Consider the following 18031-nt stretch of genomic DNA (forward strand, 5'->3'; position numbering starts at 1 on the left):
TATTTCAAACTGAACAAGCGGCGAAATATATTTAAGCTAAAACTGAACGCATTCTAATTTAGATGACGTAGTGTTTACGTTTTCTTGTTATTTTGATTTTTGTCAGTTTTGTGTTGTGCGTAGTTGGTTCAGTTTCTGATGGCTTAGTTAATTTTGATTATTGTTTTATTTTTGTATTCCAACAGTCATATTTCGGTTAGAGCTTGACCAGCATGGCATTGCTACCTCCCGACCCAGTTTATACGATCCGAAATGTCGACAATTCGCCGGTTTACTCCTTGGCATTTAGTTTTCTACCCGGTGGGCTCGAGAGGTTACTAGCCGGCTCAAAAAATGGTTACGTTTATGCATACAACCTTCAGGTGAGCACACAAGTTTCAAGGATACGAAATACTTTGCATATAAACGCGTCCACGGGCATTTATTCGTGTTTCATCTAAGTTTACATAATGCGCAATTTCTTTGTTTACCACTTGGTCTATGACCTAAAAAAACATCCGTCTAATTTGCTAGCGCTAATAACATAAATAAAAAGCCTAAACAACCGCCGCCTACTCATTACTAGAACGAGACATCTGTGACAAGTTGTAATTTCTTTTTCAGACTAATAGAGTGCAGCAAAAAATAAAAGTTGGTCAAGCTCCCATTCTTCACCTCATCCACACAACCAACGAAATGATTACCCAAGAGAAAGGAGGAATATACAAGATCTTCACTCTTACAAACACCGGGTACAAAGAAGCATTCGTGATTGAGACTGATTATCCCGGTTTTTGTCGTTTTGAAGCCAACACAAAACTCGAAACACTTTATGTACCTGACAAAGAATCCAAGATTAATATATACAACTTTTCGGCGGAACTAGTAGGGTGTTTGGAACCTGAGAATGGAACAGTTAAACTCGGAGATCCGATGTGCATGAAATTTCTTGAGTTTCCGGACAAGCCTTCCCTGCTAGTGGGCTACGAGAGTGGCTGGCTCATGCTGTGGGATCTCAACACTAGTCACTGCATTAGTAAATTGCAAACCAAGGAATGCCCTATGTCTGTCGACTTTCACTTTGAAAAGCAATGGGGAGTGCTCGGGAACGCTTCTGATGTGATACAAGTATTTAGTATAAGTAAGAAAGACTTAAGCTTGGCCCATAAAACGGATGTCACTATAAAGAACGCAGGAATAAATAAGATAAATTCTAGATCGGATGGCAAAGTATTTACTACTGGTGGCTGGGACGGCCATATTCGAATCTTCTCGTGGTTCTCTCTGAGACCATTGGTAGTATTGACTGAGCACAGGCAAGCTATACAGGATGTCGCTTATTCTCCACAAAAAGTGACATTCTGGAACGCCAACATAATGGCGGCAGGAGGTCTCGACGGTGCTATAACCCTATGGGACCTGTACAACAATAAAAACTAAGCAGCAAAACTAACCAACTACCATCAGAATACCACTCAGTGTAAGTTATTAGGTTTGCACTTCTGAACACTTAAAATATGAGCCAGTACTAAATATTCTAAGCAATAATTTTTCATAAGGGGTAGTATTCTGTTGATCTCAATTTTCTTTACCAAAGTTTTGCCCTTCACAATGTATAACTCAATTATTGTTGGAATGACCACCTTTATAAAAACTAGGTGCAAATTTAACACCTTAAATGAGTATGAACTTTGAATAATAATGATTTTAGGAACTGTAGCTATTTTTTATTCTGATATTTATGTACGTTGAGAGATTGTTTTTGTTTAAACTACACAATCCTACTTTCAGAAAACCACTTGACTAGCAGCTGAATCTTTTTGCTTTATTAATATAATCTATGGTCCAAATCATGATACAAATCACAAACTTACGAAATCTGACATTCATGATACAGTAACAATTTTGTGACTTGTCTCATGGTTTAAGCAAGTCCAGTATGAATTTGTAGTACAAAATTCTTTGAATGTGGCCAAGCTCTTAGAGGATAAGAGAGAAATGTTATACAATTTCCACAAATTATATAAACCATGTTTCAAACAATAAACAGAATGAAATTTATCAATTTTTTTGTCTTTATTACCTTTCAAAAAAAAAATTACTTGCAGGGCAAAAAATATCATGATAGATATTATCATGATAGCTAAAAAAAATACTATAACTCCTATGATAATAATATGTTTCAGGACTAAGAAACCATTTCAATATAAGTAAGTAATTATACAATTTGTTAATGTATGTATTATTATGAAGATGTTAATTTTATCCTTCTCATTATGCGGTAAAATATTAAGATCTTTATTACTGTGAAATACGTTTTTGAAATACAATGCCTGTAACATTAGTCATTAGGTATTATTTATTATTTATACTCTGGGACTCACTCTTTATTTTTTCAGATGGTTCATGTGACACAAATTTCAATTACAATAGATCACTGACATAGTATGTACTATGTACTACTTACTACCTCAGTGCAATAGATTGATATTTTTGGTTATTTTCCATCCACAGGCAAGGCTTTATAAACACTAACAGTCAGGAAATCAGTTTGTATGAGTATTTAATATTTTGGCTCACTTACTTTTAAAGTGATGTTGTTTTCCATACTAACTATCCCTAATACTAATTCAATAATAACAGGAATAATACTGTGGAGTAGAGTTGAGAGGGTTTGTAGTCGACAAACCCTCTCAACATTTTTGATAATTCTTCTGAACTGTAACTGTAGGAATGTTGATTTTCATTTGTAAGTTGTACTTAATAAAAATAAAAAGGTTCAGTAATAGTATAATATTATATTTTGAAATAATAATATTTAAAATTGCTACAGTAGTATCACATTTACAGTGCCTATTAACAGAATATAACATAGATTCAATAAATCATAACTTACAACTAAGACTAGCATTCTCAGAGAAGTCCGAAATATTTCTTAAAAACTTCTATGATATGTTTTGATGATTATTATACTTATTATTATTATTTTAATTTAGACTTGTACAATTTTTCTATTTTTTGGGATAAGGGGGTCGTCTTCGCTCGCCACTTCCACGAGTCTCCGTCTTTTTCGTAAAGGTCTGGAAGATTCTGAATCTCTGGTCTTCGTAACGATTTTCGCCATTTTGTTTCCTAGTCTAGTTATTTTGAATTTGGGTAGCGTCTGCTCCAGGTTGTTCTCAACGGCTTCGGTACTTCTCTCCTCGGATATCCGCTTCATGGCTTCTTCATTTTTAGGATCATCTTTACTCGCCTCTGCATTTGGAACTGCACTCTGAGTTTCCTTATTCTTTTCACTGTTCATGGTGAAATCGAGCGGGCCCTCCGAGTCGTCGTTCAAATCGGTCTTCTCGGTTTTCACTTTGCTCACACAATGCGCTTGGAGGAACGCCGACATCGGGATCGGTATCGGGATAGGTAGCGGGACCGGCAGTATGACGGGGTATGGAACCAGCACTGTCACCGGTGGAGGCTGCCCCAACGGACCCTGGAAGTTCAAGGGAGGGTTTATCCGCGGCCTCTCCTGCATCATTCCCGGCAGATGCGGCATGAACGGCAATCTAGGCGGAAACATCGGTGGTCTGTGGTCGTTCAAATGTGGCTCCAAAAATGGAGGAGGCATCCCGAACATCGGGTTGGGGAATTGCGGGGGTATCGGTGGGTTGATCGTATTAGGCGGCGAATGTAAGGTACTGTTGGATATGGTGACCGAGGAAACGGGCGAGGATCCGTCTATCGAGGGACTCCGCATCCTCATGTCCTGCGCTTTCGGCGTGGACTGTCGGATCGTCTGCGAAGTGACTGTCGCTGAGCATCTCGAGACTCTCCGTTTTCGGAGGTTGATTTTGTGAGTCTTTGCCTCTTTCTTCGCTTCGGGCGACTTCTGCGCTGGTTTCTCCTTGCTCTTGTTCATTAATTTGGCCGCTGGTGTGACTGTTATCAACGGTAGAGGCGACTGTCTCGAATGGTTCGAAGTCTCCGTTGTGTCGTTGCTATTTTTCTCCGGGTTAGGTGAGGAGGATCTTTCTGAGTTGGGTGTGGCTGACCGGCTCTTGCAGTTCTTCAGCCATAGCTCCGGTGTGATGAGATTGGACGATGAGGAGGCGCTCACCAGATGGGGGTTGAGATCGAGGTGAGCTTGCGTCTCCCGGCAGAATATGTGCATCTTGTACTGGTTCAGACATTTGTCCGAGCAGAACTGAAGCTGTGTAGCGCCGTCCTGGAAAAAGAAAGTTAAGGGTCTATAAGTGACGAGTGTATTACAATTTACAGTTAAGAGGATTCCACACCGCCGTTTTTCCATACAAACGTTGTCCCCTGTTTCCTCCCTGGATAATGCCGGTAACTTATGACTTTTTTCCTGAATATCTATGGCCACTATTAGCATGTCCCTATGTTTTCCTTTTTTTTTTCATAATTTTATTATTAAAAAAGATAAGAACGTCCAAAAACCCAAAAAAAATGGCCAGATTTTTCTCTGTGTTCAAACACCCAGAAAACAAAACTGGCTAAAATATACAAAAAAAAATAAAACATAGGAACACAGCTCAAGCCTTCCTTTAATTCTTAATGAAAAAAGTACTTAAATCGGTTAGGTTTTGGAGAAGGAATCAGCGGACAACGAATCGAAGATTTTCTGTTCTTTTATTAGAACTTTTGTCGTGTTGTCTCTATCGCGCTCTGCGGTGGGAGACTTGAGATTGGTGAGACAGCAATACATTTTCAAATACCTATTTTCAATTTCTCTCGCCCCTGGTGTATCCTCTAAACAATTTATTAGATTTACTTTTGACCTCGTTATTCATGTAACTTAGAAATTTTTCAATGGTCCCAAGCTATTTGTTGTCTTTTAAACCCCCATAACTTTACTTCTTATGCTTTGGGGAACCTGATGAACCAAGTAACCTAGCATAATAATAATTATGGGTCCTCCTTGGTTACAAAACAATGCAAGCGCTATTTCTCCGGTTTCTACCCATTCCTATTTCCAAAACTTTTCTTGTGTGTACTCATATTATCTACACTACTATTATAAAGAGGAAAGATTTGATTGTTTGTTTGTCTTGAATAGGCTCCGAAACTACTGGACCGATTTGAAAGATTCTTTTACCATTGGAATCCTACATTAATTCTGCTGAACATAGGCTACATTTTATTTTGGAAAAAAATAGGGTTCCGTAAGATATTTGGGATTTTCGGACGCAAGGTGTAAAAAATCAACCAGAAATGTTGCTTTTTTCGCGTACGCTGCCTAAACTATAAAAGATAGAACCATAAAATGTTCTAAGTAATTGTAGATCTTTTAAATATCTACAAAAAAGTCGGCGACACACTATACCTATCTATGTTGAGTGAGGCACAATAACCATTTTTTTATTAAAAAATCTTGATATATTTTTGGACTACATTTAAATGCCTTTATTTTACTCATGGCATTAATTCTTATCAAAATAAATTATTTCATTACTAAGTACAGTTAATGTAGATAATATTTGGTCTTTGAATGATTAAAATTGGACGTTTGGTTTTAATGTTATGGCGAAATTAAAATATTACGATTTCTGCTGCACGTTGCGAATTGGGCGTCGTCAAGGCGCGCCGCGCGGGTGTGCTCGCCCGGAGAGTCCACGTAAATATTAATTATTATTCCCTCGATCATGGGAATCGCAGACACAATAGATTTATAATATAATAGTTTAAATGCGACAGCCGGGTGCCACTTCATTGATTTGATAATATTATAGTGCTTCATTAATTCATTACGTTTTGAATGACTATTATTTTTGAATAAATAATCAAACATAACACGTAAAATATAAAAAAAAAATACAATAAAAATGTGTATAATAATTATAATATAGTAGTTACAGGCTAAATAGTGTAAACCATTTTTATGTTCTGCTTAACATAAAGATTGACTAAGAAATAAAGATTGAAAAAAATATATTTAAAAATCAATGTCCACCCGTGCGAAGCCGGGGCGGGCCGCTAGTATTCAATAAATTTCTTTGCTTGTGTGTGCACACGGTCTCTCAACAAATTATTCACCTGGAAATCCACATAGGCGACCGTATGTCTGACATGCCGGCACCAGTCGCAGGTCTTGGCGCGCTTGAAGTTGGCTCTCCTGGACTGGCTGAAGCATAGCTCTGAGCAGAAGGTGGCGCCGGCCTGCTGCAGCGCTCCACTCTCTGATGTGATACACTTGTTGCACCACGAACACTCCTCCGCTGGAAGAGAAATGGTGCTCGTTGAAGATTTGAAGAGAAAAGTACGGTAATGCAAAATTACGCAGCGGCTATCAAACTTTCTTACTGGCCGTGAATTAGTATGAGTGACTTAAATATTGCCTTATCCTTGAAAACGTGTTGGTCTGTCTGTCTTAAATCGCTGGGCCTATTTTTGATAAAATTTGGCAGGTATGCAGATAATTTGAGAACGGGAAATGACTGAGGGCGTTTGTGCACTACACGGAATTTTACCTGCAAATCACCTGCAATCATGACGGTCTCAGTATCGAGCACTTGCAGTTTGCTGGCCCACACTTACCACGAGTTCTATATTTATTATTTAATTTTTGTCTGAGTCATAGCTATATGCCGAGTGACATGATGAGAACGACAGTGGTACCTGTAGTTAAATGTAAAACTGGTGACATTAGTGATAAAAATAATTACAGGCCCATTTCGTTAGCGACTGTCATCTCCAAAATATTTGATAGTGTTTTGAATGCGCAGTTTAACGCGTTTGTGGAGCAACACGATAACCAATTTGGTTTTAAACCGGGTCTATCGACTGAAAGCGCTGTACTGTTCCTTAAAAGCACTGTCTCTTATTATGTAAAGAGAGGAACTCCTGTCATCGCTTGTTTCCTTGACCTTTCCCGAGCTTTTGACCTCGTTTGTTATAATATCTTATGGCAAAAGCTCCATAAGTATGGTCTACCAACAGAACTTATAAACATCTTAAAATATTGGTATCACAATCAAGTCAATAGTGTGCGATGGCAGGGCGTTTTGTCGCGCGATTATGGTCTCGAATGTGGTATGAGACAGGGGGGCTGACGTCACCAACCCTGTTCAACATCTACGTCAATGATTTGATACGTGAGCTCAGTGGCACCAGGGTCGGCTGTCATATAGACGGGGTCTGCGTAAATAAGTAATAACATCAGCTACGCAGACGACATGGTGCTACTTAGCGCTTCTGTATGTGGCATAAGACAGCTGATATCCATCTGTGAGTCGTATGCAAATTCTCATGGCCTGATATGTATAATGTAAAAAAGAGCCAGGTCATGGTTTTTGGAATAGGGGGCAGGTGTCCACCCAGTGTCCCATCTGTCTATATTAACAAAAGCCTCCTAGAAAGGGTTTATAAATTTAAATACTTGGGACACTACTTGACACCTGACCTTAAGGATGACTGTGATATTGAGAGGGAACGGAGAGCGCTATCGGTGAGGGCAAACATGCTCGCTCGTCGGTTTGCGCGTGGCTCACTTAATGTCAAAGTGACCTTATTCAGGGCTTATTGCACCTCCTACGAGTATACGGGTAGTCTGTGGGCCAATTACACCCAGAAATCATATAGCGCTCTTCGTGTCCAATTCAACAACGCGTTCAGGGTGTTGTTGGGTCTGCCTTGGCGCTGCAGCGCGTCAGGGATGTTCGCTGAGGCACGTGTAGACTGCTTTTATGCAACCATGCGAAAAAGATGCGCGTCCTTGGTGCGACGGGCGCGACTTAGCGCGTAGGTAAAGCGAATTTTGAGCATCTTAGTAGTTATCTTATCTAACTAAATACCTATAACTAGTTGTACCTAGTTACAAGTGGTATGTAATAATTATGTAGTGGTACATGGTATATGTAATACCTATTTATTGAAATACGGTAAAGACTAAAGTAAAAACCATCTTGTAAACTTGTAATAGCGAGCCCCCGCTGACAAATATTTTTATCCATTTTGAATGCCATCAGTTTCAGCGTGTCAAAATAAATTATGAAACCGAACACCGGTGGTATCCGTTACGCTTTAATTGGCTATTTAGGAATATTAAAATACTGCTAGCCAACATCAGCATCGTGTGAATTATGTCCCACAGTCGTAGGTCAAATTCCAGAAGAAATAGGTAGGTCATTCACAAAGGTATGCGAGCTAGTAGATTTTAAACCGAAGAAAAAAATGCGAAGGCGTATTTGTCTTTTATGTGTTAGTCAAATTATTGTGCTGCGGGCATACTTTTGTGACTGGTTTAGATAACTATCTTTACAAAGTACAAACTAAAAAAATACATAGGTATAAGGGTCAACTCAGACCTCAAAACGCGACGAGACGAGTCGAGGCGCAGCGCGGCATAAAGTATGTATTTGACGAATTTCAGTTGCGCGAGGCGACATGCCAATGTTCATTAGCAATCTAGATTTTAGGTGGAAACATTCTAAAAATGTTAAAAGCAACACGCACTAACGCTAATGGACAATTGAAATAAATTGGCAAAACGGTAAACTGAAAATATTATTTTTATTCGGTCGATGTAACTCGATCTTCATCAAATAAAACAAATAACAATATTGTTATCTTATTAATAACCGACTAACGATTACAGAGTAATTTGAGAATTCGTCATTATGAATTCCCTATAAATTAGAATATTTTTTTCTTTTTGTGGACAGCAACAATTTATTTTTGTACATTTTTGTAGGTGCAGTAGGCTGTCAGAGCAGTCTGGTCAGGTCTGGTGGAGTTGATGTGGTTTATCGTTTTCGTTACTTTGCCATAAGCGGGGATTAATGGAGCATCATGAGGTTTTAGTTATTAGTGGATAGACTATGCCACATCTTGGGAGTCCCATAAACCCCGGTGACCGGTCAATGTCTTCAATCTGCCGACTTTTTAATATTGAGATGCGGAAGCATTTCAATTTTTAGTATCTATTTTTAAAAAAACTGGACCTGCTTCTAACAGCCATTTTAATACTCTGGTAAGAACCTTCTAGCACCTACACCCCCCCCCCCTCCCCTTTAGCAAGGGTAATTAACCGCTTTGGGTGAGAGTTCGAAATACTCTGCCTGTCCAGCTGCCCAAAAATCTATCAAAGACATCCTTTTGAAATCAGCTTGAAGAGTTTCATTAAGGGACATAATTATTATCTAACAATGACTCCTGTTGCCACCATTACGTAAATCTTGTCGCGAACCCCCTGCCGTCGAATGGCGAACCCCTAGGGGTTCGCTTACCCCACTTTGAGAAACCCTGGTCTAGGACAAAGGCAAAATATTGTAAGGCGCAGGCTCCCAAAGCTTGCACCCTGCGGGCTGCGACCACTGTCCACACTACGACACGTATCTTCGTCTCCATCATACTTGACAAATACAATAGGACAACCGACTTGAAGGCATTCCTAAAAGGCCCATTCACGGCAGGACTGCACGGCAGTCCTGCTGTGAATGGGCCTTTTAAGAAGCTTGCACCATATATTAGGGTTCCGTAGTCATAGACCCGTATTTTTGGTCAGTACCTACAGTCAGTAGGTCGCATCTTAATGCGACCCGGTCTCAAGACGCGGTTCGGCTCTGTGATTGGTCCTGACAGCCAACCAATCACAGAGCCTGAACCGTGTCTTGAGACCGAGATGCATCTTGAGTACTGACCAAAAATACTTATTCTAAGTACGGGCCCTTACGGGCCTTATAGTTTCGGTCGGTCCGTCCGCCTGTCCGTCTGTCTGTCTGTCCGCGGTTTTGCTCAGAGACTATAATAGGACCTACAAAGCTGTAATTTGGCATAATTACACATTACGGTAGGTACATATATTAATGATGCCGACAAAATGGTACATAAAATCTTAAAAAAATATTTTTTTTATGGTACCTTCCCTACACATCAAGCGGGGATGAATATTTTTTTTCGCGTCCACCCCCATCGTGTGGGGTGTCGTTGGATAGGTTTTTTAAAAATATTATAAGTATTCATAGATCATTTTCCGATTTAGGGATCCGTTTGTGAAATATTAAGTTTTAAAGTGGAAAAAATCGTTAGAGTCCAGTGTCCCCCCCTTCTACCAGCTAAACGGTTGTTTCTGGAAATGTCAATTTCAGTTACGTTCAAAGGAATTTGAACGAAAAGTTCCCTTATACTTCACCGAATACATTTCTTCATGTTTTAAGTTTTCATTTACCATTTTGTCGGCATCATTAATATTATGTGTATTCATGCCAAATTACAGCTTTGTAGGTCCTATAGTCTCTGAGCAAAACCGCGGACAGACGGACAGACAGACGGACGGACAGACCGAAACTATAAGGGTTCCTTGTTGACTACGGAATCCTAAAAACGGGACCCTATTACTAAGACTTCAATGTCTGTCTGTCCATCTGTCTGTCCGTCTGTCTGTCTCCAGGCTGTATCTCAAGATCGGCTATAAGTAGCTAGATTTCTGAAATTTTCACAAATTGTGTATATCTGTTGCCGCTACAACAACAAATACTAAAAACAAAATAAATTAAATATTTAAGGGGGGCTCCAACAAACGTAACGGGGGAAACTGATTTTGGTGGTTAGATAATTTTACGCGTTCATTAGGAACACTAAACCGCGCGCACGGTGTCAGGTTAAATAACGTTTGTATATCGATGAAAACGCCCTTTTTGTGGAAATTATAATATTAATATTGTTTAATAATACATCGACAAAAAGCTCATATCCAAAATTTGAGGTTAATTCATACGTGATACGTATACAGAGGGATGAGAGGGTTAAAGAGAAAAGGAGGACATCTTTCATAATCATCATAGTTTCATAAAAAAAAAAAACGCCTGTAACGCCTCCGTGGTCTAGTGGTATAGAGCGCGGCTCTTGACTCGGAGGTCGTGGGTTCGATTCCCGCGTTGGAAACATGTTATTTCCAAGTTTGGTTAGGACAATGCAGGCTGATCACCTGATTTTCTGACAAGTAAGATGATCCATGCGTCGGATGGGCATGTAAAAAGTCGGTCCTGCGCCTGATCTCTCGCCGGTCGTGTCGGTCTTCCGTCCCACTGGGTTATTAGAGTAAAGGAATAGAGAGTGCTCTTGTGTACTGCGCACACACTTGGGCACTATAAAATTACTCCTGCGTAGCTGGCCTGGTTTCAATGAAACCGGCCACCGTCACCGAAACCGGTGTGGGAGCTATAGTTTCATATTTTCCATTTCTTCATTTTATTGAATTTTCTTATTTATTTTCTACGTAATTCAAATAGGCTTGTCATATCAAGTCAAAAAACGCAGCCATTCATAATGCCCCAATTTAAGGTACGTACTTATTATTTACATTGAAAAATCTCAAAATCTTGCCAGATAATAAAAGGAAATTTTTAGTTATCCTATAACAGCGATAAATTTCTAGTGTTCACTATAACACTAGAAATTTATCGCTGTTCTAGTGAGTGCTAGTGAGTGACCCCCTCCAAAACTCCGACCGCGCCTGAGTTTAGGACTTTGACTATAGGTAATAATTCTGTCTACTCTGAATTCTGATGGTGACATAGGTAATGGAATGATAAAAATGAATATCCGACTATGTATGTCGAGTGTCGACGTCTCATAAAGTCATGGACGTCTCATAAAGTCATGGACGTAGATTGTAGAGAAAATGAAGCAAAAGCCTAGTAAATTATTTTTTACCTTTCAATTATGATTTGTGCTTTATATAACTTTATCTACAACGGGTAGATAAGTATCTTTCCGACCCCACTCGTTATTTTTCCTACAATCCGTACGGGTGCGTTCGGTACACGGTGCGTGTTTCTCAGAAAAAAGACCTGCATTTTTTTGTTCTAAGAACCAAGGTGCTATACAAAAATTGTTCTAGGAATAAATAGGGGAAATATTAGGGGTCATGCAAGCTAATCTAAAAAGATTTATATAAGCCGATTAATAACCATACCATTTTCTTAACCCTCAACTATAGTAGTGAAAAAACTTAGGTACGTACGTTATAGTGGTGGGTCCAGGGGACCCATGATATTGGTTTTGTTTTTTTTTTAATCGTTACCTACATTCCTAATAATCCTCTTACTCTAGAGTATAGGGTTGTCACCTGACAATATTTATTTATATTACCTTTAGGTTTTTCTACAGTTTGCTCAGGGCTGGCAGCGTCCTTCGCGCGCGATGCCGCCCAGCGCCGCATCTCAAGTCGCTCGTACCCGTACCAGCCGAGCAGCTCGTTCATAGCAGTCTCTGCAAAATCCTGAAAAAAAGTAATTTAATTTTTTAAATGCCAACATTATTTACAGATTCATAGCAAAAAACCTGTGAGGTGTTTATGTGGTCCAAAAACCATGGTGCTTGAAAATGTTTTAAATCTCTGATGACTGATCAAATAAATACATTTAATATCCTTTAATTGACAACCCTAATGAATTCAAATGAACGAATTCGTATGAAAATCGTCACAGGAGCTGCGCAAATTATTTTATAACTGACGTATTACAAAACACATGCAGCGAAACGCAACGAAACTGTGTCGTTTAAAAAAAGAATATCAAATTCATGTCACAGATTAAATTAGTCTATTTCGAGAGATTTAATTTGCTTTATATTTTTATTGCCGGAGGAACTAGCCAATCTTTCACCAGATGCTAATGATACGAACATTTCGCTGCCTTACGAATTGACAGAAATGTATGTAAGTATGTGTATTTATAATGTTAGTTTGCAGCAATTGCAATTTCATTCACTTACTAAATGTTTTGGTATTTTCGCCGCAAATAAAGTCCATAATATATGCCCCACAAAACTTTCGAAAAATCGATAAAAATCAATACCTGTACCTACAGATAACATAATATCAAGAGAACATAAACGCTACATTGTAATAATTATCGTGAACACAAATAATGAGATCGCGTTCAAAGCATTTTTAACACGATCTCGCGTATCACATGTCCCGTCTTAGACGTTCATTATCCAAAGCAAGGGTATCCTTTGACACACGAGGTGCCTTAATTAACGTGACGTACGATGACCAGGATAATTGGACACAAAAGGACATCTTTGACACAAAATTCGCAAGTTGGTCATCGATAACTACCGTATGTTGCACGCTAGGGACTAAAAAGTTGTAACATGTAATATCAAGTGGTATTATAATAGTTATGATATGGCAGCCAAATCATTGTATAGTTTACAAAATATAAAATATTATAAAACTGTGCGAATATAAATTAAAAAAAAAACATATTAAAATATATTTCAGTAATAGATATTATAATATTATTAAGTATTCGCACTGTAGCTGGATAATAATATGTTCTTACTTCTTCGGTCTCATAGACTCCACAAATCTACAAATGTTATGTACATGGGCGTACCCAGGTTCTCGGCCAGGGGGGGGGCAAATTACTCAGGTTTTGGGCCAGGTGGGGGCAAATCAGTTTTTTTATAAGCTAGGTGTTTATAAAAAATAAAAAATTAATAATTTTTTGCTGTAAAAATGCAATTGCATTGCAAACAAAAATGTATTGCAAACAAATGGCAAAAATTCGTTTTCTTAATTTTTAATTTTTATAGATAAAGTACTAGATAATATACTTAGTAGGGACGTGAACATGATCCAGGGGATCCCCCCCCCAATGGTTATGTAAGTAGGTATAGTGAGTTAGGCAAAGTGCGCCTATCCGGCAAGTGCGCCATATAGCTATTTTTCCATACTGCTGATTAGAGATTTCCAATTAGCAGTATGGAAAAATAGATGTATGGCGCTCTTGCTGGGTAGGCGCACTTTGCCACACTCACTATACTCTTATGTTTAATTTTTTTGGCCCAATCTACTAAGTTAATAACCACGTGGATAATTTAAATAGAAATTTCAAAATAGTTGTAACTTCTATTTAAATTATCCACGGTTCTTACACAAAGGAAACATTAACTAATATCTATAGAGGTACCTACATAGACATATTTTAGCGAGGATCAAGCTACCGGGCGTGTATCAATTAACAGCGTTGTCGGGACTCCAGTTGCGTAATAATTATCGACTCAAAATTCGATATTCGAACGCACCCGACTCGAAATGTAGCGAAAACTGCATAGTAATTACTCGATTTTACGATACCGTACCGCATTCGCAAATGATGCGCAGTATTAATTAGTATTAAGGCGCCAGCGAAATTCAACGCAGTTGTGTTTTATCCTTCAGTTGTTGTAAAGCACGTAACAACGATCAATGCAAAAAAAAATTAAGTTTTTACTTAAAAACTCTTTAAAAAATTATACTTATCCACATCCCACCCCCTCAATTTAAAAAAGTTACACAATGATAAGCAGAGCAATTATAGGTACATTATACAATATTTTATTATTGCATATTTTATAAGAATAAATTATAAATTATATTCCAATTATATATATATATATATATATATATATATATATATATATATATATATATATATATATATATATATATATATATATATATATATATATATATATATATATATATATATATATATATATATATATATATATATATATATATATATATATATATATATATACATATATATATACAAGAATTGCTCGTTTAAAGATATAACATAATTAAATCGCAAAGAGTCTTCATTTTTAAGGCTAGTTAAATGTAGTTATAAAATCATTATTTTCGAAAAAAAACATCACAAATAAATGGTGAATAAAAACCAATAATTCGACTTCGCAATTCGCATAACGGTTCTGCTAATACCCTGCAGCTACATTCTCTCCGGTTTATTCTCCTCTACGGTTTTCGTTGTACTCTGTAGACTGTAACCGATATTAGTATGCTTCGAGAACGTTCTAAATTTGAAAATTAATATGCTCGCTGAAATACTTTTCCGTGAGATTCTAGCGTTGCTTTTAGATTCGTGAAATGGATTTTACATTTCAATATCCTATTTCGATATCCAAGTGAGCATGCATTAGTAAATGTTATTTTCTGCCGACTAAAATGTAGAGATTTTAGTAAACTACTATTTTGGTGAAATACACTTTAATTGTTTTATTTTTTACATTCAAAATATTCAGATAACGAGATGATCGATCTTAGTTAATCTGATATTGTTACAGTCTTAACTCTTAAGGCAGATTACGCTCAGAAAGTATTTTATTTGTAACACTTAAAAATTGAAGTAAGCCCCGAAACAAAAATTCTTTGCAGAGCTGAAAAGTCGGACGAAAATAATAATAACTTCCTCGCGTCATAGCCGCCCAAATTCAAGAGGCATTAAGTCTTAAAAGTCTTAACAAATAAAGAAATTCTCAAAATTCAACCCCCTGCTAAAACGGGGGTTAAAAATCGAACAAAAAGAATTTATTATCGTCAAAGTCGGGGTAAAAGTATAATTTATCGCTAGTCGGTCACCGCTCACCGTGCATGTTATCGGATATTACATAAACGCTTTTAACGGTAGCAGTGGCAGTAGGTAAATTTAGGAGCGCTCGTAACACGATACGCCGCGTCAGTGCAAGGAGCGTGGACTAGCTTTTGAAGTTGAATCATGATTCAAATTTCAAGGGATACATATGTGTAGGCAAATATCAAATCCCGGTATGTCCACCATAAGCGAAACTTGGCAAATGAGAGAAATATGTTTTTTTTTAACTTTATTCTCGGCATTTTTTTTTTAACTTTTGACACAGACATCTTCTTTGCTCTTTCAGGATTCACCACACTAATTTGTATATACTGCGTTATTCCATTTTTCTCAAAAAATTCAATAAAATCGACAAGAGTTCAGTTTCAAATATGGGTGTGACTTGCCTGGTTTTGATATTCACCTACACATATTCGCTTATATTATAAAGTTCTAGTAATTTGAGTTGTCAGAGAAGTTGATTCCTAGGCAGATGGTGGATCTAAGTAATTTGGTCGCGTTATGTCAAACTCGGCCGACCGATCACAATTCACGGCTAACATTGAATTGACATAAGCCGACCACATGACGTAGGTCCGTCAACTGCCTAGGAATCAATTTCCTCGATGGTACATTTAAGATTTACAGGAAGATAGTGAACTTTATTTGGTCTTGTTTTTAGTAAATTACATTATTTTGACATAACCTCACCAAATAACGTAAGTGGGTTCGGTATTTGACTGTCATATAATTTATCTGATAGGCCATTCAAGGGTTCAAAACTGGTTTAGATGAGCAAATCCAAAAATAAATTTTGATAATCCTTTAACATTCTAAACAAGGTGCTTTTATGGTTTTGGTATACCTAATATCTATAATCTGTAAATATTTACACAATGAATATACCTTATTAATTATTTATTATTTGTTGCAATAATATGAATCCCACCAAAAACATTTAAAAATGTAAAAGGAGCCAAGCAGAATATTGCATAGCTTTAATACTTCTGTCGTAAAAAGTTTTCAGATCACATTCAAGCCATGCCTTCAACTTATTTTGTAATTTAAATCAACATTCAGTAATTAATGTATCAATAGATTTCTTAATTTTATAATTATTATAGTGGCTTGGCAACTTTTTTATACCATCTTATTTTCTCCTTGTCAATGAGACCGGGGACACTAATAGCGCTAGTTATTTACACCTCCGGCAGTGACGGGTTAAACACCACCCCCCTTACTAATAAACGCTGTTTAAGCTTTGAATAGTTGTACAGTGTTTTGTTCCTGTCACACAAGTGACATTTTTAATTGGATTGAAGAAGACAAAACACTGTATAACTATTCAAAGCTTATACAGCGTTTATTAGTAAGGGGGCACAAGTGGTAACATTTCACAAGGTAAATATCTTTTTTCGTAAAATATTGTCAATTATTTTTAAATTCATATTTTCCTTGTGGAACTGTATAAAGGTAGAACTGTTGACCGCGGGATCGTATGACCGGCACGGCCCGTAATTTACTTAATGTCCGTAAACGATCCACCTGAGCCAAAACAAATATCACTTCTATTACAATTGAGTTATTACGTGGCTATAAAACGGATAATGTTACCTCTTTGTTTATTCTACTTTTAGGCTGCGTTTTCACCATAAAGTTAATATACCTAGCGGAATAGAGAAACAAAGGCCTGAACAAGAGAGATGTCACTATCAGTAACACTGCGTGGTAAAAAGAGACGTATGATACATGACAGCAGCACTCTTTTTTAGGGTTCCGTACCTCAAAAGGAAAAAACGGAACCCTTATAGGATCACTTTGTTGTCCGTCTGTCCGTCCGTCCGTCTGTCAAGACCCTTTTTCTCAGGAACGCGTGGAGGTATGAAGCTGAAATTTATATCAATTACTCAGGTCTACTGTCCCTTGAAGCTGTGAAAAAATCAAACTTCTAAGCCAACGCAATCAAAAGATACAGCAAATTTTCGACACTTGCAAGGGAATCAAAACCTACAGGGTGCTTCCCGTGAACTCAGAATCTTGAAATTTGGTACGAAGCAACGTCTTATAGCATAGATAAAGGAAAAATTACGAAAACCATAAATTTTTAGTTACATCACATAATATATATTTTTTTAATAATTTTAAACTTACTACCCATTTCCTCATAAACGCGTAGAGGTATTAAATTGAAATTCATACCAAATACTCAGGTCTATAATACCTTTAAGCTGTCGGAACCCGCGGTGCGCGAGTCCGACTCGCACTTGGCCGGTTTTTTTTGACGTCCAGCCGGCACGTGCCGCACGTTGACAATTTAATCTCATAGAATTCATGTTCAATCAATCAATCATGCTTGTGTAAGTGTATACGTACACATATTTTTACACAGATGAAACCAATTTCGGTTTCGTTTGACAGCTCGAGATTATTGCTCTATTCCGCTAGGTATATTAACTTTATGGTTTTCACCGAAAAAATGTTACTACGTTGTTTTTAGGAGTTTAGAAAGGTCAGGTAAATGAGGCGAAGAAGTGGGTTTTTGAGTGTTAATAGTTAGTTTTTAAAAACGCATTCCTCGTAAAGCAGCTCTGGTGGAAAGGCGGCCTTAAAAAAGGTTTATGTAGCGCTGTTTTTAAGAGCGTAGAAATATGACCTAATAAAGACCAATAACT

The 18031-nt window shown here is 37.5% G+C and overlaps 2 protein-coding genes across 2 annotated transcripts in view; one reads left to right on the forward strand and one right to left on the reverse strand.

Moving 5' to 3' along the window:
- The first annotated feature begins 90 nt into the window (after positions 1–90).
- LOC121733526 (guanine nucleotide-binding protein subunit beta-like protein 1) lies at positions 91–2040 on the forward strand. The gene is made up of 2 exons (XM_042123796.1): positions 91–362; positions 604–2040. Exons 1-2 carry the CDS (start codon positions 213–215, stop codon positions 1417–1419), a joined length of 966 nt encoding a protein of 321 aa, XP_041979730.1. The 5' UTR covers positions 91–212; the 3' UTR covers positions 1420–2040.
- A 767-nt stretch (positions 2041–2807) lies between these two features.
- Positions 2808–18031, reverse strand: part of LOC121733525 (sine oculis-binding protein homolog) — a 39985-nt gene continuing 24761 nt past the window's right edge. The window contains exons 2-4 of the mRNA XM_042123795.1: positions 12085–12214; positions 6028–6209; positions 2808–4198 (exon numbers count right to left, since the gene is read on the reverse strand). Of these exons, the coding sequence (XP_041979729.1) occupies positions 2972–4198; positions 6028–6209; positions 12085–12214 (1539 nt within the window). The 3' untranslated portion in view covers positions 2808–2971. The remainder of the gene's footprint in view (positions 4199–6027; positions 6210–12084; positions 12215–18031) is intronic.

This window comes from Aricia agestis, chromosome 14 (genome assembly GCF_905147365.1).
Source record: "Aricia agestis chromosome 14, ilAriAges1.1, whole genome shotgun sequence".
Taxonomy (NCBI): domain Eukaryota; kingdom Metazoa; phylum Arthropoda; class Insecta; order Lepidoptera; family Lycaenidae; genus Aricia; species Aricia agestis.

Bases quoted from the DNA above. Each gene is read 5' to 3' on its own strand.
- LOC121733526 (XM_042123796.1), top strand. From the start codon at position 213: ATGGCATTGCTACCTCCCGACCCAGTTTATACGATCCGAAATGTCGAC. The intron at 363-603 runs GTGAGCACACAA...TTTCTTTTTCAG, and splicing joins TTTATGCATACAACCTTCAG to ACTAATAGAGTGCAGCAAAA.